General features: G+C 44.2%; 1 protein-coding gene across 15 annotated transcripts; it reads right to left on the minus strand.

Moving 5' to 3' along the window:
* Positions 1–770: 770 nt before the first annotated feature.
* On the minus strand, positions 771–25,938 carry abi3bpb (ABI family, member 3 (NESH) binding protein b). 15 transcript variants are annotated; one of them, XM_027018748.3, is made up of 23 exons: positions 25,687–25,938; positions 20,707–20,886; positions 18,444–18,512; positions 18,135–18,267; positions 16,627–16,808; positions 16,243–16,289; positions 15,408–15,447; positions 15,160–15,240; positions 14,752–14,826; positions 13,161–13,343; positions 12,136–12,312; positions 11,202–11,267; positions 10,123–10,209; positions 8,116–8,184; positions 7,347–7,454; positions 7,046–7,135; positions 6,635–6,844; positions 6,376–6,481; positions 5,538–5,617; positions 4,325–4,354; positions 3,453–3,611; positions 2,814–2,936; positions 771–2,313 (listed from the first exon to the last, which is right to left on the minus strand). In XM_027018748.3, exons 1-23 carry the CDS (start codon positions 25,775–25,777, stop codon positions 2,198–2,200), a joined length of 2,502 nt encoding a protein of 833 aa, XP_026874549.3. In that variant the 5' UTR covers positions 25,778–25,938; the 3' UTR covers positions 771–2,197. The 15 variants fall into 15 exon arrangements, with proteins under 15 accessions (XP_026874549.3, XP_026874550.3, XP_026874551.3 ...); XM_027018749.3 differs by lacking the exon at positions 11,202–11,267; XM_027018750.3 differs by lacking the exon at positions 14,752–14,826 and having other exon boundaries at positions 25,687–25,937.
* Between the last annotated feature and the right edge of the window lie 656 nt (positions 25,939–26,594).

Genomic DNA, 26,594 nt, shown 5'->3' on the forward strand with positions numbered 1-26,594 from the left:
TTTATTTTGTTTTTTGTTTTTGTCTGGCTTCTTTCTATTGCCTCTCTATTCATACATTCAACCAATAATTCATTCATCCTTTCATCCTGTCTTTATTTCTTTGTCATTTGTTCTTTATACTATCTCTTACTTAAGTGAAAGTTCCACCACCATTTAAAGTCATTTGTTGTGCCTACACTGTAACTTTGAATTGGAAGCTCAATAAAGTCACTGTAAGGCATTTTGAAGTTTTCATAAGCCCCCTGCACCCCCCATCCCCCGGCTGTGAGGTTTTTCTGAGAATGTCCCTATGTTGAGTTTGGCAGAGTTTTCCCTCACTCTGAAGCTGGAAAAGTATGGTAATGTGTGTGCTTCTGTTGATGTTTCTAATTGGCTGATGGTAACATGGGGAGAGAGGAGATGTGGATAGGGCTCAGCCTGTGACAGGCTTTCAGTAGCAGAAACACTTCGGGACACCAAATGAGAGAGACATCTCCTGGAGTGGTAGGAAACTGGCAAGCATGCACAGCCCAGCTTGGGAGAGTGTGTACAGCCTGGGCGGGTGTGTACAGCCCAGCTTGGGAGGCTGTGCACGACCTGGGCGGGCATGCACAGCCCAGCTTGGGAGGGTGTGCACGGCCTGGGTGGGCATGCACAGCCCAAATTGGGAGGGAATGCACAGCCTTGGTGGATGCGCATGAGCCACTGCAGAAAACCTGGACTTTAACAGTATTCTTTAATTAATCTGTAAAAATATGTACCAGTGAAATGAAGAAAGGGACAGGATCCTGTTTTATTACAAAAGGAAAAACTAAAATTCCGGTTTTTATTATTGAAAATAATACATAGAAATGAAGGAATTCAGTCCAAAATACCCAATACAATTTCATCTTACAAACAATTCCATTGAGTGTGTGTGTGTGTGAGTGTGTGTGAGTGTGTCTGTGTGTGTGCATGCATGCCGACTCACACACACTCTTAAGTGTCCTCTGGGGGAAAGGCAGAGAATTACTGTACAAAAACTCGAAGATAGTAAAAACTGTTCCTGTTGTAAGCGAACTGTTCCTGTTGTAACCATTCGATGCCACATGCTGCCACAGAGGCTACTGCGGTAGAGCCTTGATTATGGTTTATGAGTTTTTCTTCCTCGTACATTTAATGATGAAAATACTATCTCTCCATATACATATAAATATATTTATGCTGTGCAAATTGCAAGTGTAAGATTCCACTGAGTTGGCTAAAGCAGAGCTTATGAAGAAAGATGCTAAACTTGTTAAAATGCCACTCAGGGTTACTTTTTTTCTGTATGGATGTAATGCATATGAGTGGAGATGAGATGAGTGAGCAAGTAAATGAATAATAATTAATTACAAATTCTGGAAAATGTGTTGCTGTTTTCCTAATAACAGAAATGTTGTGGTTTTGTGCTAACTCTTGCAACATGTCACTGCTATGATCTGAACTCGGTAGTAGGCTGTCTACCATTGAAATAGAGAAGAGAATTAGCATTGTATGCATTTGAGTCTGTGTTTGAAATACAAGAGACTTGTGATGTTACACAGAAGTCTCAGAAGCGCACGAGAGACCGAGAGACCGAGAGACGGCGTAAGATCTTGCACTACCCAACCTGCATGAATCGTAGGTTTTCACGTTCGTACCTTTACTTATGAAATTCATTCATATGGAATTCAACAATATCTCGCTCGTTTTAATGCTTACGAATGTTTGGTGAGTTCATTCTTGAGAAACCCATGTGTCCCTATTTACTGAACCAAAGCCTAGTCCCTCACACTCACTGGCAAGGCACGCCCAGTAACAAGGCACCAGAAATTAGATAAATAATATTACATAAAATACCAAAATACTTTAAGGGAGCCAGCTTCCCAACATTTAAACAAAAGATTTTTTTAATGTTCATAACTTCAACCCACTGAAATATTTTTCCTATTATTTCTTCTCTCTCTTTAACATGTAATTTAGCAGTGATAAATAAGACAGCAAGGCATGGTTTGTTAATACATAACACAAACACGCTCATTAAAAGTCCCTGACTCTTCTGTCCTGTACATTATTATACATGGTTTGGACTCTGGTGTCGGACGTTGAGGTATCATACAACACCATACCATTGGTGGAAGAAAAACGACAGCAAAAAAAACTTCCCAGCCAATAAGAACTGCTCCTCCTTCTTTGGTGTGGATGATCCATCGGGCTCCTACCATTTACCTGGGATTGGTGTGCCACACTCATACCATGCCACGTAGGTGATGTGGGAGTTGCCTCCTATTTGGCCAAAATGGACTGGCTCTTGTCTCACTGCTCTGTAGTAACCTGAAAAGGGGGCAGAAAGAGGCATTTAGTGCTGTCCAAGTGCTTTAGAGCATCCAGTGGGGAGACTTGGTTTTCATTTTATATACCCAAAAGAGGCCCTGTAGTGGTCAGCACCTTTGGAAAGATATGCTTCCAAGTTTGAAATGTTGATACATCCCCCGGTTTTGTAGGAGTGTTTTTGGACCTAAATTTAGCCTAGTTTAGACAAAAGAGGATTGGACTGAAAGTCTTCTTTGAATGGCATATTTCTGTGTAAAGCTAAGCCTAAACTGTTTGTGTGCTTGCATCACGTTAAATAGCTAAATAAAATAGCTAAGTAAATAAAGCTATAACACTGTATGAATGTATTGATGTATTAATGTATGATACATTTTTCTCTATTCTTAATAACCAAACTGAAGACAGCATGAGCTATTTTAGTAAACAATGTGTAATGAGCAATCTGGGTGCTGTTAAGTGAGCTGTCTGATTGGCGATGTGCGGTTGCCTGGTAATGCTACCTGGCCTGGACAGGAGCTGGTCTGCAGGCGTCTGTGTGCCGGTTCTGCCGTCGAGGAAGGAATCCACAAACTGACAGTGATCCTCCCCATGACCCGTCTGGTCCCCAATGTTGTAGAATTTACCTGAGCAAAGGTATATTTTGAACTATTAGCTTAAAAAAATGTTAGACTGCAAAATGGAAAACTACTAAGAGCCCTGCCATAACAATGAAAATCTAGTCATAAATTGTAAAAAAAAATAAAATAAAATGTACTAGTTCAATCGCATATTTAGACATTTCAGCAGTTAATATCTTCTGGCTTCGTATATGTCTGAACATATCTATTTCAGTATCTAATTTCCTCATGGGACTTTAAATCAAGAGAAATAAAAACATTTCTTAATATTAATTCTTGAGCAATGAATAGTATAAATCACCACTAAATTCCTTTCCAGCCTCCTGCTAAAGATCGAACTCCCTGCAGAGTGTAGTCCAATCCCTGTTCCTAAAGATCAACTTACATTTGACACTGTTCCAATTCTCCAGCTCAGTGAACTGGATCAAGTGAGTTCCATGGGAACAGACAATATCTAATCTTATCTCAGCTATTGATCAGACCTGTTCTAAAGAACACATGTTTTGTTTCTGGGGCACTGACCATTGAGAGAGTCACTCAGGTAGATCTTGTATCGCAGCGAGTTGCACAGCTGGATGCCAACAAACTTGCGATACCATGTCCTCTTCACGTACTGCTTGCCATTGCACTCTGAGTAGGAGTCTGTCTTGAAGGGGAACTGAGTCCAGATAGCATCCTTACCTGAGACAACCAAATCAATTCACATTAAAGTGTGATTAATTCACATCCACCAAGTTCCATTCAGTTAAGTTCAACTCGGCTTCTCCAAACAGTCAGTATTTTTATGCATATTAATATATATGCTATGAAAGCTTTTCTTGCTGGTTCTGTAGTGGTGCAAAAGCTGATAAATGTACTGCGGCACAGCTTGTGAGTTTATTTCCTAAAGTAACTTGACGGCATATCATCTGTGTAACATTCAGCATGCAAACACATTCTCTGAAACCCTTGAATGTTTTCCTCCATTCATTCACTCTGTTTGTACACCTGTAGATCTACTAGACCTGTCAGAGGAGTCAAGGGGCTGATCCATTAGTGTGTTTCCACAAGCCCATTACTCACACTCCCTGCCCTCTATTGACTCATCATTACCACCTTTTAGAGGTCTCTGCACAGAGAAGGTTCTCTTCTAGAGTAGGGTCTCTGTGTTTTAGAGTAGGGTCCTGTTTTCTAGAGCAGGGTCTGCATTTTAGTGATCAGGTTAGATATTTGCACGTGGCTGCTCTCGGTGTCTGCAGGATAAATGTTTTGCCTGGCTGGGACTCAGGTTTGGAATGAAGAATGCGCTTTGATTTGAGCTTCATCGCCAAAGACATTAACTTTCTTTTTCTCTCCTTATCCTGCTCACTCTCTGTATCTTCCCCTTGTGTTGAGTCTGTGCATTGGAGAATTACCTGAAACATTCTCGCTTACTCTCGGGTCAGCTGTTAGACGAAGAAAAGAAAGAAAATAGATGAGACTTTCACAGACACCAGTTTCTTTGAAGGCAGCTTGGTGACTGTAACCATCAAAATGATCTGTAGGCTATAGGAAAGTTACGAATGCTGTCATTCCAGCTTCACACTGGCTACCCCTACGTGGGCAGTATGCCTTGAATATAAAACTATAATATATTCCAACAAGCAGAGAATAGTGTGCTTTTCCATAGAGTCACTCAGTCTCCCTGGTGAGAGCCATCCAGGGAGTCCAGAGCTTTAAGAGACAGTGATTTAGCTTCAGGAAGAGTGGAGGTAAAATTTAATTACTCTCTTCGCTAATTGTCTTTCCACATTGCATCCCATGTACACTCTGTCACTTGCTTGCGTATTCCCTCTTTGCTCCCTTCCCCTTGATCTTCTGCTGTCCCTCCATCATCATCTTCCTCACCCAACCTTCTATCAGCCATTCCTAGTCTCCCCTTCATCCTCCCCAGCCCTCTCTCTCCCGTCCAGTAATTTCTTTTTCGCTTTACCCCCCCCCACCTTTACCAGAAAGGCACACCAGGCCCAGAGCTCAAATTGTCCCTGTAAACCCATGAATGACGTGTCTTCATTTGTTATGCATTTATGGCATGTTTTTAGTGAGTCTGTAGGAAGGCGGGGGAGGTCTGGCAACAGCCCTTCTCTCCCTGCACACCGCATGTCCGCACGCTGTGATGGGGTCTGAGGTCAGGACTAACACAGCAACATGCTGGACTCATTATGTTAGTCGCACACACACAGACACACACCAGCTCAGTACATACTTCTCTGAGTATTAAAGATCAGTTGGATGGCCTGAGTGAGGTACACTTTTGGGGCCATCACCCTGACCAACTCAGAGACTTTTTTATGGACCTTTTAAAAGCCCATTTGGAACCACGTCTCGAGATGTGGAAGCACAAGCATACCAAAAATAAAATGGCAAACGTCTAGAAGGTGAAATGCGGTTTGACAGATAGACTATTCAAACCATTTTATATGTAACACATACTGGACCAGTGTCAACAGATGTTGTGCCCTGAAAACATCAAACAAAACCTCGATGGTTTGATGGTGTGATTTGCAGTGATTCTACAGACAGATGCCTGCTTGCTATCCTTGCAGCTTGGAGTCAATGTGTATTGCTATGTGATGTGTTTTAACATACCAGACTCTGTGCTGAAGGTCACTGGCTCACTGGGAGGCCCCTCCCCCAGTTCATTCTTTGGCTTCACCTTGAATTCATAGCTATGAGTTAAGGAAGACAGAAATATTATTAATGGAGTGTTAGATGAGCAGTTTTGGTCCACGTAATTTAACCCTGGCTGAAAAGTGCAAAATGTATTGGGCCCATTTGATCACATTGAACTGAATTGAATCATTGCTCTCCTACAGTCAGATCCAACACTTCATCTCATGAGTTTCCTTCCCACAAAGCTATGGCGCTTACTCAAACTGGTCTTATTAAACAGGATATAGTGTCTAATCTAACCAAAACGTGCTAGTCCCAGTCGCCATTGCGCTCAGCTCCGATTTAAAATGAGTTTCACATTTCGACATCCACAAAGCTATGACACTCGATCTGTGCATTCTGCAGGGAGTGAGTGTCGAGGCCTCTTTAATGGTTCTTCCATGTGTGAAGTACGAATATTCCGAGGGCCCCGGTGCACTGGATCCCAGTTCACATGGAGAGCTGCTTTAAACTGTGGCATGTAAAAAGGGGCCAGATCACAGTCTTATTTCAGGCTCATTAAAAAAGCTAGCAAGCATGGCAGCTCTCTGACAGATGGCTCATGGTGGAGTTTGGATTTGCTCTGGGTCCTAATGCCTCTGGTTTCCTCATCCTCAGCCCAGTTTCACAAAAGTGCAACGGTGATTAAATAAACACCTCTAAGTGTGTTTGGCTGCCATTGGAGTTATGACAAAATCTGTGTGTGTGTGTGTGTGTGTGTGTGTATGTGTGTGTGTGTGGGCAGTGGGGGGGGATGTCTGTATTATGCTTGTACCTGCTCTCAGGCTTAAGGTTCTCCACTGCAGTGTGTGTTTGGTTGGTGGTGAGGATGGAGACCTTCTCACCTTCAGGTCCTTTCGTGGTGGAGATGACCTCATACTCTGTCAGAGGAATTACAACAGTACAGCATTGATCATCTGATTACATATCTGACAGTATTCCTGTCCTCCGTCAAGGACCCATGCAATATATTCTTCCTGCTTGGAAGTTTCATTCGAGTAATTGTTATTGATCTTCCTTGATGGATCCTGAACCTGTGGTTTCGTTGTCAGTTTTCTCCCAGTCGAGGATGATGAAGGAGGGACATCCTTCCACAGTCACCACGGTGAGGTTGGATGGAGGCACACGGGGTGGGGCAGTGACATTGGTCTCCCCTGCCTCCTCCTCAGGGAAGTAGCTGAGGGACGTGGTGATGGAGCAAGGCTCGTCTGGCTTCTTGTCTGTCTTGTACACCACATGGGGCGCTGGGACACAAAACAGCTTTGTTCAAATGCCAGTGGACGCTAACACTAACAAAGCTAATGAAAACCCATCCCAGCAACTCACAGTGAAGATATTTCAGATCAAATCAATTAACAATTTGATTGGGGCGGAGGAGTAAAGCGGAGGAGTGAATTATAGGGATAATTTTCCTAAAAATGTTGTCTTAGGAATCATCTCTTTACCAATGAATCGTTCCTTGCCCATAGCATCAACTTTGGATGTTGGAATTGAGCTGAAGACAGAGGAGTTTTCCCATGTTTCGAATCGTGTTGCTGTGGTGAGGAAGGAAATAAATAAGAAATACAAGTGTTAAACATTATGAAGATTAAGTGTGGTGCTATACTTTCAAAATCCCCCCTCTCATCATCTAAATCTTTTTCCACTTATGACAAGATCAAGAGTCCTACTATACTTATAAAGGGACACATGGTAGTCTGATAGTTTGAATGGAGTCTTGCTCTCCTGTCCTCTGCCCTGTTTTACCGTTCACTGGGGATGGAGTTGTTTTGGGTTTAGCAGGTTTGGCAGTCACAGGCAGTGTTTTTGGCTTCAGAATGGCTCCTTTGTCCTGCTTCAAGACAAGGGTCTTGTCTATGAGGGAAGATCAGAGGCTGCATTTAATAACACTGATCTTCAGGACTACAGGATGCAGTTTACACAACACAGTTAGGCAGAAGAAAAACATGTTACTAGCAAATTAAAACGCTGCTATAAAGAGTAACACATCTTTACCACAAAGAGTTCAAAGAACCTTCCATCAGTGAATTCCATTTTAAATGGCTTCACCGTGTTCTCTACTTCATATTCCTTTTTAAGAACCAATTTGTTGTTTTATATGTCTCTCTCTCTCTCTCTCTCTCTCTCTCTCACTCTCTCTCTCTCGCTCGCTATATATATATATATATATATATATATATATATATATATATATATATATATATATATATATATATATATATATATATATATATATATATATACATATATATATATGTGTGTGTGTGTGTTGCACAAAACAACCTAAAAAAGGCTGTGTATGTGTGCATGCCGGTAATAACCAGTACCAGCAGAAATGAGAGCCATTCTGGCTAAGCTGTTATCAGTGGGTCTGTCCCCTAACCACAAGCGCTCCGGTACACCCTTGTCACATAATCAAAGCATTGTTTTTGCCATTCATGATTAGGGACTTCAGAATGTGCTCTTATTAACAGGCTGCATCTAATCTGCATGCTAAATATCTGTTAGCACTCACCCAGGCCACTGAGCTTGCCCACCAGGTTGGTGTTCTTATTGATGGAGGAAGGAGGTCGAACAGGAGAACCTGGAAACCAGAATGAAGGAGGCTTCATAAGGGCTGGAGTAAAGAAAAATCTCAAGCACCGGAAAAGCCAGATCCAAGCAATGTATCCTGCTTTCATGCAGCACATCCAGCACCACTTAACAGCGAGCACTAGTCCAAGATCATAGAGTTGCTGTTGTCTGATGGTCTCGGTAAATCTTCACGACTTCAGGACCGGCAGCGAGGTTCAGTTCAATAAAGCTCCATTTTTAGCCCCACAATAGTCATGTCTAATGTAAAACGGTGAAAGACTTCAAGGCTGTTGTGGTTGAAGCTCTGCTCCAGTTGGTTCTTAATGCTCTCAGGCACTTGATTCAAATGAAAGATTAATTAGCTGCAGAATCAAAGAAGTTGGAAAATGTTAAACTGCAGTGTTGTGGTATTGTGGGTCAACCGTCTGGTCTGGGTCTACTTTTCTGCAGCATTAATAGACATTTTCAGGGTCATATCGCTGGCCTTCTCGTGCATAAAAATGCTGCCCAAGTCTGTGATGAGATCTTTGTAAATGTAACGGAAATGGAAATGGAAATCTTAGAAAGTCATTATGTAAGTCATCCATTGATGCGGTTGTTGATGTTGATTTTGTTGCTGTTTTGGCTGTGTTGTGTTGTCATTGTTTGAAGGCTGCAAGCCAGCTATACTGATCACAGATTGGTCTTGATACGTTTTATGGTGAACACTCTGCAGATGATTGGTGTATGGTAGGTGCACAGGAGCAAAATATCTGTTTTCCAGCAGTGCAAGGTAAATCTCTAACTCAATGAGGAAGTCTTGACAGGGGGCATTTTACTGTCAAGGTTCCCAGAACTCTTTCATCTACTCTGTCTACACAAAGCGTAATAATCAGCTTGAAATAAGGCCAAGAGACAGGCTTTAAAGAAGCAACATTTCTTCAGGTTAAATGCACATTTCTGAAATGTACTCTGCAAAAATCCAAAACATATGTTGCAAATTAGCCTTGCAGGTCTGGGGCCAAGTATTTGATAATCAGAGGAATTAGCTCCAATTTCTTTGTAGGGTAAAACAGAGTATTAACTAACATATGAAGGTCTCCATTCTGAAATATAGGTGCTTGTAATTATCCCTCGACTATGCGTCTCCGAGAACAGTGCTAAGAATAGGAGCGGAGAATCTAAACATCGGCACATTGTTCTCAATCTATGGTGATGTTTGCTCTGTTCAGTGTATAGTATAAGGGTCTCCACTTTCAAACTGTTTACTCGACATGGAGCCCCTGTCTAACCCACATAATGATGGCCATCAGAGCCAGCGCCGTAAGACATGGCCACGCCTGTCTTTTAACACTGTCAGAACTGTGGAGCACTTTTGGTTGTGATCATATCAAATCTTTATGTTGTGTGAAATAAAGGAAACACATGATAAAACAATGTAATTCAAGCAATGTATGGAGTTAATGGAAAACGACTGAAAAAACACTGTTCTTATCCTGAATACATGAACTGAAACACTTCCATAAAGTTCCACGGAGGCCCAGTGTTCCCACATGCTTTTAGTCAGTTCTCACAGCCAAAATTAAACTGACTTAGGCTTATGGCTCCTACTCTGGAAAACTAGTTAAAACTGCCTCAGGAAGAGCAGTCCAAACTTTGGAACAGCAAACGGTGGACGAAAAGAATCCAGATCCTTGCAACTTGTGGCGAGAATAAAAAAAAAAGAAACAATAAAGTGCAAAGCTGAGTGCAAATACAAGCCAAAGCTTCATTTGCTTAAAATAAAGGCAAAGACCAGCAGATGCCATACTTCCACATGGGGAAGTATTTTCCAAAGATCTGGCCGGGCCTTACGGTAGCGATGGCCGGCAGTTTTTGGACTGGCCCAGAAGTGTGCAGCTCTCATGCAGCTTTTGGCCAGCCGGCCTTCAAGGCGCTTGTCGAGGGTGGACTGCAAACGGGCCGTTACCATAGTATCGCTCCTCGACAGAAGTGCGCGCGCGCCCAGCGTCGCCACCACCCTCAGGAGATACAGCTTCAGACAGCGAGTTATTAGCTGCAGGGAGAGGGGGGTGATTAAAACCAGCGTCGCTGACCTGCAGCCTCTTCCTGGAGTTGAGGTGTTAGGATGATAGAAACTGCTTGTTTTTGTTGTGGACTGCTGGTTTGACATCATTACAATTCAAGTATTCCACCATTTTGGCAGCAAAACCATCACTTTATGAGCAATAGTTCTGTACACAATTACATAGCTGAGAACACCTCTGAAAATACAGTAATCATCATGAACTCAGATTACACAAAGCAATTACTCTGTTCTGTACAGTGACAAAATTCTGGTGCTGCCTAAAAAATATGAACAAATGTTCATTTGATTTGATTTGAGATTTTAAAAATAGGCATTTGAAAGTTTAGAGTCTTAAATGATTAAAGAGCACCACCATTTTGTGATCTTTGTGTACAGACCTCCAGTGAAACATAATGGACATGGACAGTAGCAGGCTGATGAAGGTCTCACACAACATATACATGCAGACACTCATGCACACATCAAATAGCGTGAAAATCCCAAGGCGGGAATCCCAGTATTTGCTAAAATGAAGCCGTGTAAACGTTTGTAACCACAGAATGGTTGTGTTGAGAATTTGACAAACCCAGTTACTGTTGTTTTTTTTTCTTCTTTGCCTCAGAAAGAAAAAAACTGCATATGTTCTCAGAAGACAGTGGCAGAAAGTAAGAGAACACCATGTCAATGGCCTGGAGCATGAGCGAAAAAGGCAGCTCGGCCGCGGTGGAAATGGTTGACGGACTGTGGCATGAAGCTCGCGCCAGCCCTGCGTCTGCAGAAGCTTGTGAAACATGAACAGTGAAAGGGAGGACACGTGTGAAACGCAGCAGGCGGGCGAGCGGCCGAGCCGGCTGATGGAGCAATTGTCGGATGGACAGAGATGGATGGCAAGACATGGGCTGTGAGACAGATGGGGGGCGGTGGGGTTATGCGGGTTAATGGTGGTTGACAGACACACGCTCTGGGCGGCACTTTTTTACCAGTTCTGCCTCTGGACCACGTGACTGGTTTGGGGAAAGAGAATCCTTTGTGGAGCTCTCCATTCACTGTTGAAAGGAAAAGAAGGGGAGTTGTTACGCAGAAAAGGCACACTGTGTGGGCTTCACTAGCTGCTAGCATGAGAAAGGCTGTTAGCATGGGCCGACCTATGGGGAGGCATTTGGGGCAGGACTGTAGGGGTGTTGTGGGGTGTTGTGATTGTTCAGTCAGGGAGGCAAAGGATTTGGGCAGATGGTGGGAAGGCAGTTGTGCCTCATCATAAATCACGCACTGTTTCGCTTACTGTAAAGCAGTCAGGAAACCACTGAGCGTGACAGCCAGTCTTCACCCAAGCCACATGTGGTGGGAATTCTCCAGGCTTCTTCTCTCCCAGCCCTGAAGGAGGGTCACTGCATAGGTTTAGCTTCCCCCAGCACCTGATTCACCTGATACTCTAATTAGCTGATCAGTCATTAGTCATGTGGGCTAGAGTCAGGAAAGTTCTGCACTGGTTCAGCTCCACAAGAGTGGAGTATGGGACTCATCCCACAGGTACACACTGGGCTGATCCAAGATCTCTGGGACCTGCTAAACTCCTGTCCTCCTTCAGTCTAGCTTTAGAGCAGAGATACAAATGGCAGAAGTGTGTTTCATCTCAAATGCACATATTATATCTTGTTTCCATTTGAGTCAGGAACACTACTTTAATAGGTGGCTGATGGCAATGCAGTGGCAGTCAGCATGGCTTTACTGGGAGTCATGCATTTGAAGAACTAACAGTAGTTAAGGGGGAAGGGAGGTTTGGACCCAAAGAATGCAAAAAGCTAAATAGGTAGAAGAGATGCAAAAAGCTAGAGAGATACAGATGGAAGGAGTAAGAGAGGGAGGCAGAGAGGCATTGACAGGTGGTAAATGGGGCAAGAGTGGTTCCTTTACCCCCATATTTCCTGGTTGAGTTGTTGGCCCTGGGGAAAGAAGGGGGTCTTATGCCATTAAAGGAGGGGGAGAAAGGGTTTCTGCCTGTAGCCGTCTGGTTCCGGACGTCCACTGCAAGGACTGAATCGAAGAGTTTGGGTGGAACAGACAAGCTCAGGTCTCTCAGAAAGCCTTTACCTGGGTAGAGACAGATAACAGTACCTTGGGTTACAGTGTGTTGGAATATATGAGGGGAAAGAACCTAGTGCTGTAGAATTCAACCAGTAGGAGTGCAGTAAGAAGCATTGGTATGCTAATGCCAGTGTTAGCTGTTAGCATGTTACTATGCTAATGCAAATGTGTATGAGAAGTGTACACATATTCATCACTGTTCAGTAACTTTGGAACAATCAGACAATGTAGGTTTGGTGGTGTGATTGTGGATGTAGTAATGTGCATTCATTCAGCTCCTGTAGAAGCAAGACACAGTGTAAGACTTGTTGAGGAAAAATCAGAAGCTGTGAGGTCAGATATTACTCCTGGCAAAGGCTACTAGACAGCTCCCGGACAGATGCCGGGGTAGCAGTAGTATGTCTGACAGCAGAAAGTGGCAAGGAGATTACTGTGGTGAAGTCACACTCCACTGAGATGCGGACTTTTGGCTGTTTATGGAGGGCAGGATTATAGGATTATGACATTGGATGGTGAAGCAGGTTGTTTTTGGTCTGCCCATCCCTGACTCTCATCCGCCATTACCCACTCTTATCCAAAACAACACATGCATGATCACCAAGAAATAGTGTAAGGCTTCAAGTCAAGGTTTTCATTTCATTTGTTGGAAACCGGCAGACAGAGAAGTGGTTTTGTTCACCCAGTTCAGAAAAAGAGAAGGGTTTAGCCAAAAGTGTAAACGTTGTCATAGTGAATCACTGAGGAAACATGGAATTATACATTACCTGCTGCCTGAAATCCCCTGAAGTTAGTCTTTAAACAACAAACCTTCACAAGAAAAAGTGAACAAGAAAAACATGAAACGTGGGAATTACCCGATGAACTATGAGTGGTGCTAGGTGCCCTGGTCTGAGAAAGGCTGTGTCTGGTGCCATCTGAGGGGGGCTGATGGGTGGTAGTGGTGGTCTCACGAGGGGATCGGGTGGGCAGGAGTGGGGGGCGGGTGGTAGAAACCGCCCCTAGCTGAGAGGATGCATTTCTAGCATGGCTGTCAGACTCTGTTTTGAGAAAGAAGGAGCAGAACGGTTTTGACTATTGAGACCACAGCTCTCGGCTGGCTCCCTTTTCAAACAAATAGCACATATGGGTTTTTTTTTTTAGTCCCACTATCCCTCAAGGCTGTGGGATGAGGAGGGATGTCTGTTCAAGTGACTGTCATTCAAATCCACGCCATCGACTCTGGATGGCAAAGCCTCTTGAATACCCATCAAGCTCCCTGATCTTTCCTCTTTCCTTTCTTCTTGCTTTGCCATTTTCCTCCAAGGTTAGCCATCATTACGGTTTCTACTAGTTCATGGACTCACTATCCGTCAGCACCGGTTTGACAGAGAATGAGAGGAAGACAGGAAAGGAGGAGGAGCTCACCCCAGAGCACCACCTCTTTGCACTGTAGCTGGAAAGAAAAATAAGTAACTGGTGTCTTTTGGCATGCATCAGCTTCATGCAGACTGAACCACAGGCAGTGACTGAAATGCAGTGATGCTGAAAATGAATGAAATCTCTGTGAAATAGGATGGGGAGGGGGGGCAGCATCTGGCCAATGAGAAAAGACAGAGAGGTAAAAAGAAAGTGACTGAAGGGATGAAAATGGTCAGTATTCATTAATTCATTAAGTCCAGTATTCAATCATTCATATTTAATTTAGAAATGTCTATTAATTTAAGTATGATTTGATGTTAAATCTCTACTAAAATATATTCATTCATGTATAAATAGGAAGGAATTTGTTGGAATATCTCAATTCCCATGTTTGCACATTCTTAGGATACCTTTCTGAGTTTGTACTTGACTTAGTAAGTGTCAATTAATTGACAAATACATTCACTTGCATCCTGACTTAGAGTTGAGGGTTGGGAGCTGAAGCTGTATTTTAGTACACTTTCTTTACTGTTCATTTTAGAGAGTCCAAAACAAAGCAGGAAAGTGAGAGACACTCACAGAAGACATATAATGAAATGGAGCTGTGAACAGATCAACTGACAAATAGATAGATAGATGGATAGATGAATACGTAGAGTTGAATAATAAAAACTGGACTTTGGGCTCAGATGATGATCAGAGGATGAAGAAATAGATGTACCTAGAGGAGCTGGATCGGGGACTAATGCAAGTGGGACTTGTAAAAATGAGATACCATGCATGAACAACAACAGACTTCACTCTGCATGGCACACTGGGAAAAAACTTACACTGTGAATTCCATCTCTGCTGATCAGGAATCCTCCTCTTCATGGAACCAGGACTTTCTAACTTGCAATTTGCTTGGATCATGCCAGCATGCAACCAATCATAACAAGCTGATGATTTCAATCTCCACCCACCCCAACCACCCACATCAGCAAGACTGAGAGGGAAGCATCTGCACGCAAAGCTGAGTGACTGGGAAATAAAATCTCTCTGTTTTACCCAAGGGAAGTTGAGGCCATTTTGGCTCATTGGATCTGGGAGCAAGTGCAGTTTCCTGCTGGACCAGAGGAGGTGCTGTGGGAGATAATGTAATTTTTATAACAAGGAGATGCTGAAACATAGAGACAGCTGGCAAATCAATGAAGCTACTCCAGTGCAAAAGAGCAAATATGTTTTATTAGAAAAAAAAAAACCCCTGTACTCTGTATATCTCTGAGGTTGTGTGCATGCATTTAAATGGATGTGTGTGTGAGAGAGAGCGTATGGGAGAGACAAAGATTGAATAGACAAATGTCCAAGTTGGTAGTGCATGACTGTAATAATATATTCAACAGTGCCAAGAGAAGGGGGGGGGTAAAGAAAGCAAGAGATAAAAGATGGAGATAAAGGAAGAATAAGGAAATTTACCAAATGATGTCTTTGGCGCTCCAGGAAATGCGGGATTTGTGTGCAGAGGGGGGAGCTGTGTCTGGGTCCTGTTGTTCAGTGCTACAGGACAGAGGCAAAGCAAGAATATGCTTTCAAAGTGCCTGGAAATAAGCAGCTGCAGACTCACTACACATACTCACACTGAGATCAGACACAAACAGATGTTAATGGACAAACACATTGCTCTTTCTTTCATCATCTGGCAGAATAAATGTCGTGTGGCTTACCAGGCCGGGGAGGGAAAAGGACGCGGGGACTGATTGGCTTCTGCAAGAACGAAATAAAAACCTTCTTTCAGCAATGACCTGTTACACTTTGTGGACTGAATAATGGCCCACATATTGATGAGTTAGTTTGTGTTTTAATGTGGTGTTTGGGCTTTTTTTTTAATACCAGCGTTAATGTGACTGAACACTGAACTGGGTCTTTGATCATTGGTCCCTTAGTGGTTTTATGATTTACCCTGGAGTTCCTTTTTCAGCATTTGCACTGTACTTAATCTGCACCTCCCTCTGGACCAGTTCCTCAAGAATACACACACACACACACACGTGGACACTTCCACATCTGGAGACCTAATTGAATTCCACAGCATGTGCTAAGTGTGTGAAGTGCTGAATGTTCTTGTTGGGGCTCTGGGCCAGGTTTGGCATGTTCCTGATCAAGTTTAATATTAACAGCATGGTGGGGAGGGAAGAGGGGAAGGGGAGATGACAGGAGATGAAAATAGAGGTGAGAAAGGACTAAAGGAGGAGCAAGGTGAGGGGAGAGGAGAGAAAGTATATTTCAGGAGTTTTATATGTAGGAAAGCGAAGGGCCTTTTTTCAACACCTTTTAAGGTCCCCCAGAGCAAGGCCAGTTACAGTGTGGTCACAAGAAACTGAACAGTTTAATTCTTCTTTTTCTATCACTAGTGCACCAGTTCAGCAGCACTTTTTTCAAGCACAAACCAGCCCTGGCTGCATGTCTATGGGAATGTTTGGGAATGCATTTCTCTCTTAGAATCATTGGGTCTGCTGCAGCTCCCTGTTCAGGAGTTTTATGATCAGCAGGAGTACGTACCACTGGCTTGGTCCGGCTGGGCTTATATGTCTTCTGCAGGTTCTTGTCTAGGAAACAGAGGACGTGAGGAGATTAACTCTGTTGCAGAGTGGTGAAATGAGAGCAAGACTCGGGAGTGAGGAAGAGTCCAAAGTAGATTTACCGACACCTGTGAAACACCCCCCCCCCCCACCTTTGGATTTGGTACGGCTGTGGTCATTAGTGGTTTCGTAAAGTCAGAACATGTGGGTTTTGTTTTCCTGCATCATGTTGTTGGGCCTACTCCCTGTCAACACTGGAATACCGGACAAGAAAAGTCATTTGTAGAGCTGGATGTTCAACATTCCTGAAGATGTGAATAAAAAATGACGTTTGCAGAATGACGTTCCCTGCGGTGACACATACCTGCACTGTTGGTGCTGTGGATGATGGGCTTGCTCCACACCCCACTGCGGTCATCTTTGTTGGATCGCACACCAAACTCGTAGGGAGTGTTGGGCTTCAGGTTGTCGATCACAGTATCACTGGTGGGGCATGTCTGGTAGATCCACTTCCTGTTCCTCTCTCTGTAGCGAACTGTATAGTACCTGAGAGGATGTTTTTGCAGATTACAAAATACCCAAGAGAGTAAAGAAAGATTTAATTGTTTTTCAGAATATCTCCAAAAGGTTTATTTGACTTCCACGGTGGATGAAAATTAGACATCAGTTCACCTCGGAGGTTAGTTTGAAGCTGGCTCTAATGACACAGGTTACAAACTCCTCCTGGAGTTTTCGCACTACCATTCGTATAAGTTGTCAAGGACTAAACTGTGTCCTACTTACACCAAAGAGCACAATTATATGGATGGAAAGAACTGAAACTAAAGCTTCCAGTGTATAACTAGCAAAATTATCATCTCTGTGATTGCTGGCCTGTGACGATGTCACCTCTGCCAAGACACACAGCATCCCAATAATGTAGAAGGTGAAACAGAACACTTGCTTTGACAAGTGAGATAAGTATAGACGAATGACCCGACCGGGTGGCAACATGTCGGAACCGTCGCTGTTGTCCTCCTGCTACATGCCACTAATCCTGCCGCAGGCGCGAGGTACGAGACTGACAGTGTCAGCAGATTGCATTTCTCCACCTCTCCAGGCTCCATTCTCCCTGTGTCCACGTTTCATCATGCGCAGCAGCCAGGACACACACAGATGGGCAGGCATTAGGCTTTAATAAGAGCACAGGCCGGTGCGAGGCCTCCCTTCACAGTCGCGTGCACGTGGACATGTGGCGCGGTTCAGTGTTTCCAACGGTTTTTCCAACGGCTCGCCCCAGTCTCGCAGCACAAAAGAAAAATACATAACGCAGCATATGTGAGACAGATGAAAGAAGCAGAATAAAGATAGAAAGAAGTTGAAAGGTGCGTGAACATGTCTCAGTCATGCCTTATTTCTGAGAGATGATGGACAACAAACACACACACCTGCCTTTGCTGAAACCCCTAACCCTTGCAGCCTTTTTCCACTAAGGCTCCCCATTGCTCAGCATCCTTCTGTACAAGACTTATGCAACACAGACCATGGAGGCCTGCCACTGTGAGGAGAATATCGAGCAAATTTACAACTGCTTTTTCTCAGCATGCAGAGCCAAACTGGACCTCCTTTGTTTGTGTGCAAAAGCTGCAACAGTTTAAATTTCCTGTGCATTCAAGACAGGATTGAGTAGGATGTTCCACTGATCTTTGTTAGGATTTGACAGAGACTGAATTAGCCCCAAATATGATACAAGGGGCCTTAAACAGTCAACTGTTTGGGGTACATATATGGAGATATTTAGTGTAATCATAAGTGTGTGTGTGTGTGTGTGTGTGTGTGTGTGTGTGTGTGTGTGTGTGTGTGAGAGAGAGAGAGAGAGAGAGCGAGGCTCACCCATCCTCCAAGCAGTCTTTCATAATGTTTCCTTCATAGGGGGTCTTCACATACATCCCCCATGACAGAAGCACTGAGGTAGGAGAAACAGTGCCAATGGCCAGGTGAAGTGGTTTCTCCAGGTTCACCTTACCTGCAGAGAGAGCACATCAGCTCAAAGTGCATATGAGGAACAGCAGTGATCTAAGGTTAGTTTCACCATGCCATGCAATGGTTCTCTTCAGGATATTAAAGTCAAGGACTGTTACTGGTTCAACTGTTTGATACTTTTGGAATGGTACTATACTGTGACTGAGATTTTTCCTATACCTGTGCATTGTTTCTTCACATCATTGGCTGGAATTGGCTGGACAGCAACCAGGTACTTGGGTTCGGCATCTAAGAGTGAGAGAGATGTTGAGACCATTTACTCTGACATGGAAAATGACAGGAAAAATCCAAAGCCAAAAAAGATCTTCTGATTCTGCTCCCTGGACTGTCTGGGCAGTGGGAGTTTTGTGTTACCATGGCAGCGGAACACAAGCAGGGATAAGTGAGACACTGAGACAGGGGAACATGAACAACTTGTTTGACGATGACAACATGGCCCTCGGGAACAACAAACCGTCCGTCCCCTTGAGGAAGCAGCCAAACAGCTGGGAGGCTTCTCTCTTCAGAACAGTGTAACTAAGAGGCAGGGCTTAGATAGATTCACGTTTGATAGGTACTTGAAACGCTTTCTCTTTAGAATCATTCGAACTGTCAGGTCTTCCCACTAAGCAGAGCACAGCGGATAAGGACCATAAGCCTCTGCACGCTGTGTACTTGGGAGCAAGGAGTTCCATCAGACTGCAGAACACCAGACGTGTCTGCCAGGGCCAACCGTGAGAGCTGTTGTTTGGCAGGACCCAGGCTGAAGACACATTAACGCACAATTTCATATTAGCTCTTTAAGCATGAGTGATGACTAAACGAATGAGACCACTCCACTCTTTGCATGGAATAGCCAATAAGTAGAGGCAAAAAATTACCACTCTTGCAACAGCACAAATCCAGGATAATGACACATTTTTGATGCATGCAGTTGTTTTTGGCCATAGGCCAATTGTGCTGCCGCTTAGCCTGTTGCGTTTGCCACTGCGTGGATGGCTACGCTAAAGCCAGCTATGGTTTATAAGTTTCACATGCCGATTCTGAAGCTAGATATGGTCTATAAGGTTCAAGCGTGTCAAAGCCAAAGCCATTTCAGCCATCTGCTGTGCATGTGCGTCTGATCCTAATCTTAGCCTCCGCAGTAAGCGCGGTCAGACTGCTGCTTGCATTGAGTAAGTGATGTTAATGAATGATTCTGCTGTGTGTTTGTGCGTCAGCAAGTGAGTCCTGTAGGAGGCCAAACAATCAGGGGCCCCTTCTATTCCTCACAGACAGGGCTTTGTTCACCAGCTCCTGGACCATGCTCACCCTTGGGGTTTCCCTGGTGCCCCAAAAGGCAACTTCAAAAGGAGCTGATTTAGGAGTTCAACTGTGAGGCCTTTGGTCCACCATGGGTGCAGGCATGCCCCCACTGATCCTGGCATTGGTGGCTCAAGTGGAAAAACACCGGTGGGTGGCCATCCAAACATCAGAGCAAGATAATCACCTTGAGGTAATGTTCTGGAAAGCTGCCTGGTGACCAAAAGTGCCTTCAGGTTCTTATGCTTGTCCTCACTCGTGTATAAAAGCTACAAAGCCTTTATGTGAATACTGTGTATTAATGATTAGGATTTGTCAAAAGTCTAGTACAAGGGTAAGAATGGCAGTTGCCATGGTAACAGCTAATAGAGAGCTAAATAAACAATATACTATACAATGATGAAACTAAGCATGGTGGAAGTGTCCTGAAAAGCTAATAGAGCTTTGTGGTAAGCTAGAGTCATTTTTCACATGTCAACCTTTTGTTGGTGTTCCAGTGCCTGGAGCATCCTTTGAAATTCATGAGTTCATTTGTTTTTAGTTTTCATGAATCATCTCAAAGTTTTAAATTCGTATTGATGTACTCTTGGTCCAATGTCTGAAAGCAGTAAAACCAGCTCCCAGAGCAGCTCTGACCTTAGACTATGGGTCTTGTAAGCTACACACAAGACAGCTGAGAAACTGATCACCAGACTTGGATGACTGATAAGAAATGGCTCTGCAGAGGAAAACAAAAACGGTAAGGAGTACTTAGGGTATGGTCCGACCTCTCGATTTTCAAAAAGGATCTATCCATTTGAAGTGAAAAGCGACAGCTGCTATGGTCTGTGCAACTTCATGTATCTTGCTATCCACCAATGCATATCTAAGAACAATCTGTTTGGTTACAATTTCACTTCTGTTTCCGGTTTCAGTCATGAGAACAATCTAACGGTTTTGGAAGCCCAGAAGATGGTTGTTTCGATGCAGTTGAAGATTAATGAATTCTGGTTTCATGGTTTTGCACTATGGTCTGTAAAGACTTCGATCTCTGCGTTTTTGTGTTTTGTGGGATTTTTGGCTCTGATGCAAAGAATGAATCCTACATACTTAATCCTGAAGTTACAATGTGATAAATGTCCACATCTGCAATAAGACTTACCAATCTCTGTCTCATAAAGTTCTCCATTCTCTGGCAGCTGGATGAACTGTTTGGAGAACATGCTAGACCCATAGCCCAGTATGTAGCCCTCAAGCTTGACATCAGGGTTGGGTCGAACAAACTTCAGAATAACAGTGTCACCTGTGGCGTTAATCCGGACCTTCATGTTCTGCCTTCGCACTGTGGAGGAAACATACAACAATGGACTACCATTATTAAACTGTTTCATTAATTTCATTAAAGGGAATTCCTACTTCACTGGAATGTGGAAATGATTAGTTACATACATCTTAAGTTTCTCCTGGTAGACTATGGAATTTCTGATTTATGAGATTCGGGGAGATGCTGAAATGTACTATAATTTTTGTGGGACTGCATGTCATGTAAATTAGACATCAAAGTAAGTTAAGGACATGTTTTTTTTTTTTTAATATTTGAGCCCACCCACTTGTCTGAGACCACATTACCATGACCATAAAGACTATAATGTAGAATTATGAGCCATTGCAAATTTGTCCAGACCTTACATTTTTACATGGCTGTATATATAATACATGTATGCCATGCGATGATTACCTTCATGCATTTGGTAATATGATCTGCATCATATTACCATGATCTGCATACCATGGACATAGCAAGTGTCCTGTTTTAGGTTCAGATTTGACTGTGATGTGCAAAAGGTTCCCAGATACAGTGACACAGAGAGTTGTTGCTACAACTGCAGTTGCACTGGGAGGCCTCTGATAAGTGGGAGTGAAGCATCCCATCTCTCATTGCTCTGAAGAAGGCAGCGTGAAGGACATCTGGAAGCTCATATCCTGTACCTAATCCACTAAGTCAGGCAGCTGAGTGGAGAGTTTCCTTTCCTACTAGTTTCCCTATCAATCAGTAGCTCTACTTGATACACTGTGTTAAATAGGCCAAAAGAATTGCTTCATTAAGTTGACTTGGAAGTGCCTCGTTACAGAACACGTTATAGTGCATTCCAAGTGTTACAGGATTGTTATGATTATTATGTGAGTGAGTATCAGTCACATCAGTGTAACTCACACAGGAAAACTTCCCAAAAACAACTTGTTATACATGCATGTAAGCGTTCATTCAGACCCAACTCTCCTAATGGGCCATGGATAGCTACCCTATGGGAATCCATGTAGAAAACCTTCTGGGTCTCTTGCTTTGATCATTCTGCTTGGTAAAGTGTGTAATAATGAAGTGGATGAAAAGATGGAAGTGATAAAGGTAAGAATATTTTCAGTCAGTATTTAATCCTTGTCTATAGTTGCGTTAGTGTATGGTAATTCAGGTAATTGGGAAGTGGGTGAATTGGGACATGGTCAATCCCCCCCCCCCCCCCCCCCAAAAAAAAAAGAGGCCTAGACGTTCTTCTGTATTGTGTCTTTAAGGTTACCATCCCTGTATTTATTCTGTGAATTAGCTTGGGAGTCAAGTTACTTGAGATGATTCCATTATTAAATAATATACAGTGTCGTGCTTTGATTCGTGTAGGAGTCATGTCACATTATCTGATCTCATTAGCTTGGGAATAATGAGTCTTTTACATTACTAGCCAAAAATATGTTTTCCATTCCAGAAAACTTTACCATTTTAAGACCTGACATGACCAGCAAAAAATGACCAGTCTTGCTGGAGGAGATTTAAGACATGGCTGGGCAGACCGGTTGGTGCTTTCTCCTCTGTGGTGAGTTGAGTTCAACAAAGACAAAATAGTTTTGGAAGAGTGCATTGCACAGCATTTCCAAATCCGCAGAAGGTAATGGAACTACATTGTAATGCACGTGCTAATTTATCACAGGCGGTTCGGCAGCTATTAATATCAAACATCTATCAATGTTTAGAAAAAGGAATGTTCTTGTCCTTAAGACATAATCAGGTTCCCTTCCAAACCAGCAGCCACAAGTCAGTTAACACATTTCCATTTTGAAACGAGAACATTTTCGGCACTCTTGCAGTTCGAGATGGAGCAAAGCCAGGAACGCTGCTGCAGGTGGAGCGGACCAACGCCAGGACGAACTTGGCAGCTTCTTTGGCAGAGTCATTGTGTGCATGCAGGTGATGGCTTGTCCTTCGCGGCAATTAACTCTATTAATGGCTTCAAACAAGAGGCCAGGAGAAACCGGCCTTTGCCATTTGCTCTCAGCAAGTGGCTTTTTCCTGTCAGCCGGACCATGTCAGTCCTTAATGTGTGCATGCTTAATGCATGTCCCATGACACGGAGCTGATTTCACTTCCCGTAAGTGTTCTGGAAGTTTCCAGACATGTCCAGTGTAAGATGCTGAAATAAAGTGGGGGGTGGGTGTGTGTGTTCCAGAATGCCTTCGTGGGGTACTGTGTTAGCAGTGCGAAGATTTGTCTCGCAATTGGAATGTTCTCTGAGAGACTCGTTCGGAACAGTGCCCATTCCACTCTTGCATGCCAGGTGCTGGTTCTGCCCTGCCGAGCTGATACCCATCTGGCACACTCTTCTCTGTGATTAAACTTATAAACATGGGCCTGCTTGATAAACACCATTCCATGTTTTGGCCTGGAGCCAATCTATGTGGATCACTCAAATTTCATTTGGAAAACTAAAATATTTATTTGAACCCCTGAGCTGGACCCCACCAAACAATGTCTTGACTCCAGATGCATGGATTTTTTGGAATGCCACGGTGCATCCAAGGTCTGAAATATGAAAGCCCAATCCAACAATGCATGGTCAGCATCAGACAGAACTTTCCATGGAAAATCCAGAAGCCCTCTTTTCTCCTTATAAACGCATACAGTAACCCCCACGCTCTTCTGAACCACCTCAAATGACAAACATAGGCCTGGCTGCTCCAGATGAGTCAGAAAGGGGGAGGGGCTTGAGGCTCTATTGCAGACCCCTAGCGTGGTGTAGACGCTTCTCTTCAGCTGAGTTTACTGCACATGGTGTGACTGCCTCCATCTCTTTGCTCCATGACTACACCCGTCACCAGATATGACACAAACCATCATTTCCTGTGACCTGCCAACTGTAGCCCCACCCTCTTTCTTCTCTCTGTTTCAGCTGTACTGTGTTTCTTGTCTTACTTTTCTTCAACTTTCTCCTCCCCTTTCATCTTTCTCTCTGTATAGCACTCAATCATTCATCCATTCACTTATTCACCCAGTCACACAAAAAAACAGACTTTAGGATCAGTGCATAGGCTTTGGCTTGTCTTCTCAGCGCACACGCGCGTGCGCGCACACACACACACACACACATACACACACACACACACAGACACACACACACCCACCCTTACCTCAGCAGAACTTTAGTGCGGTCATGTTTTCCAGTATCTTAATCTCTGTTTTCCTTTGCTTTTAGGATGTGCTCCCGCAGACACAGATAAAGGCATAACGTGCTGTGTGCCTCTCAGCCGGGGCTACTGGGGGCCCTTCTTTCATCTTCTGTCCTAAACCTAACAGCGCTGCATTTCTCCATACAACAAAACTCTGTGATTTTAACATATTTGAGCAGCTCTGCCAAGAAAGCACGCTAAAATATTTTCCACTGTTTTTTGTACTCTCTTGAAACAATTACCTAATCAAACACCAGGACGTGATTTCAACGCATGTTGCAAAATGGTATAAAATCTTTTTGCAAACTTGTTACCCTTGACGGGGGTCTTTAGCGCCAAAGCTTGCCCTCCTCTGTGCTCCACGGTTCATGTGAAAAGGTTATAAAGACAGAGCTGCATGATAACAGTAGCCAAAGGGCAGAGCCTGAAATGATTACACACACACACACACACACACACACACACACACACACACACACACTACACACTACACAGTGCAGGGTGTCCATACACCTCCAGCACTGTAGACAAAGAGGGCTTGTGAACAGAGCTGGGAGTGATTGACACAATGCAGGACAGGGGCATGGGGATTATCAAAAATGGGGTCAAGGGGCACACACTGATATGAACATGGGGAAAAAAAAGCAAAAAAAGGATCTTGCAAGGATAAAAGAGACCTTTACACACACACACACACACACACACACACACACACACACACATACATGTGCATATCACATAAATACATGTGCATGATGACACATGTTGACATGCACATGTACACACACATACACTGAGCTGCTCGCTGAGTCACACTAACCGATGTTTGGTCACGTGCAGGCTTCGACACACACTATCTGCACACATGAACAGCATGCTCAGACACACTCCCTAACTTCTATGTGAGGACACGTGCACACCTGTGCCCACTTTTGGCCAAGCATGCAGACACAGACACACACACTTGCACATCTGTGCCGTCTTGGCCGGCTGTGCCGCTCACACTGCGATTTCAGATGACAGCAGCGTATTGTTCGAGCCGCCACATCGCGCAAACTGCTTCAGAGCCTGGGTGATGTCACCCCCCCCCATCCCTGGCGCAGCTCTCTGCCTCTCTGCTGCCAGACTTCTCCCACTGCCAGCAAACCAACCAAGAGACAAGTGTCTGCTGCCCCCACTGACTGCCCACCTCTCCCGGTCACGAGTGAGACACAGGACGCCGCCAGACCTGCTGCCTGTGTGGGAGGACGGAAGGGTAGGCTGACGCACGCACGCACGCGCGTTCCCAGATCCACCTGCAGCACCTAGACTTGCTCTTTTACGCGTTCCTAAACTCTCAAGCATCCTTTTACTACAGCTGGTTGTGAGTCGCGTTTTTGTGTCAGCGCTTTCTCCAGATTCACGCAGCATCTTGAGGCGATCATGTGCGATGACGCTGTCAGACTGCACTGTCACTAACAATAAGTCACTCTGTCCACGCATGCAGCTTTTAAGTTGCCCTCTAAATATGAGCATTAAATCAGCACTATGCACTCAGCACAGCACCTGAAAATGTTCTAGCACATTTGCAGACTTCCCGAAGCCGGGACGTGTTTACATTATGCATGCGACTGTGCCAAAGGTCGGCGAGGTCTCCAGGTGCGCTTACCTCTGACCCTCTGTGCAGAGGACAGAGTGAGGAGCAGAATCCCAGCTACGAAGAGGAAGAGGCAGGAGAAGAGGAGTGAGGATCCGGGCATGGTGCACAACGTCCTGGTGTGGGTCCGGGTCTGAGTCTGTACACGGATGCCACTAGAGTAACTTCACTAAGACCTGCTGCTTCTCCTGCTGCTGGAGGCGTAGAACTCTCTCTGTCCACTGAGTCTACAACTGCTGCACAACAGACTCCTCGGAGTGTCCTGCATAATCTATAGCAAGCTGGGGAGGGAGGGGAGTGCTGATGTCACGGCACGCACCCACACGCGCACGCGCGCACACACACACACACACACACACACACACACACATGAGCATGCTCAAACACACCCACCCACTTGTGCACACAGACACTTGCACATACACACATGCACATATGGGGTAAGAGGAGGAGGGAGCAGGACTTTGATTTTTTCTTTCTTTCTCTCACACTCTTTTCTCACTCCCCTGAGTTTGTGTGTGTGTGTGTGTGTGTGTGTGTGTGTGTGTGTGTGTGTGTGTGTGTGTGTGTGTGTGTGTGTTGTTTTCACTGGCTTTTGTTTCAATAAATACTGGGGTACCAAGCAAAGCAAGATAGAGGGAGAAAGAAAGAGAGTGACAGAGAGAGAGTGAGACAGACAGAGAGAGAGAGAAAGACAGAGAGAGTGAGACACCAGGAGAGACAGATACAGAGAAACAGAGAGAGAGAGACAGAGAGGGGCATAGTAAGGTACATGGTTACCCAACATAACTCTTTGCTGTGTGTGCAGAGCAAGAAACTCTTTGATCTGTTACCGTCTCACCCTGTTGCATACTGAAATGACAGCAAAGGAGAGGTGAGGAGCACAGAGAAGAAAGAGAAAATTGGGTGGGGGAAGGAGA

The sequence above is a fragment of the Electrophorus electricus genome, chromosome 23, assembly GCF_041902795.1.
Source record: "Electrophorus electricus isolate QZ-2024a chromosome 23, ASM4190279v1, whole genome shotgun sequence".
NCBI lineage: Eukaryota > Metazoa > Chordata > Actinopteri > Gymnotiformes > Gymnotidae > Electrophorus > Electrophorus electricus.

What these genes read in the sequence shown, in the direction of transcription:
- abi3bpb (XM_027018748.3), bottom strand. Translation starts at nt 25,777, where the DNA reads ATGCCCGGATCCTCACTCCTCTTCTCCTGCCTCTTCCTCTTCGTAGCT. An exon ending in CACCACTCATAGTTCATCGG is followed by an intron (nt 12,313 to 13,160) that starts GTAATTCCCACG and finishes GTCTCTACCCAG; the next exon opens with GTAAAGGCTTTCTGAGAGAC. An exon ending in GACCTTCAGCACAGAGTCTG is followed by an intron (nt 4,355 to 5,537) that starts GTATGTTAAAAC and finishes TTCGTCTAACAG; the next exon opens with CTGACCCGAGAGTAAGCGAG.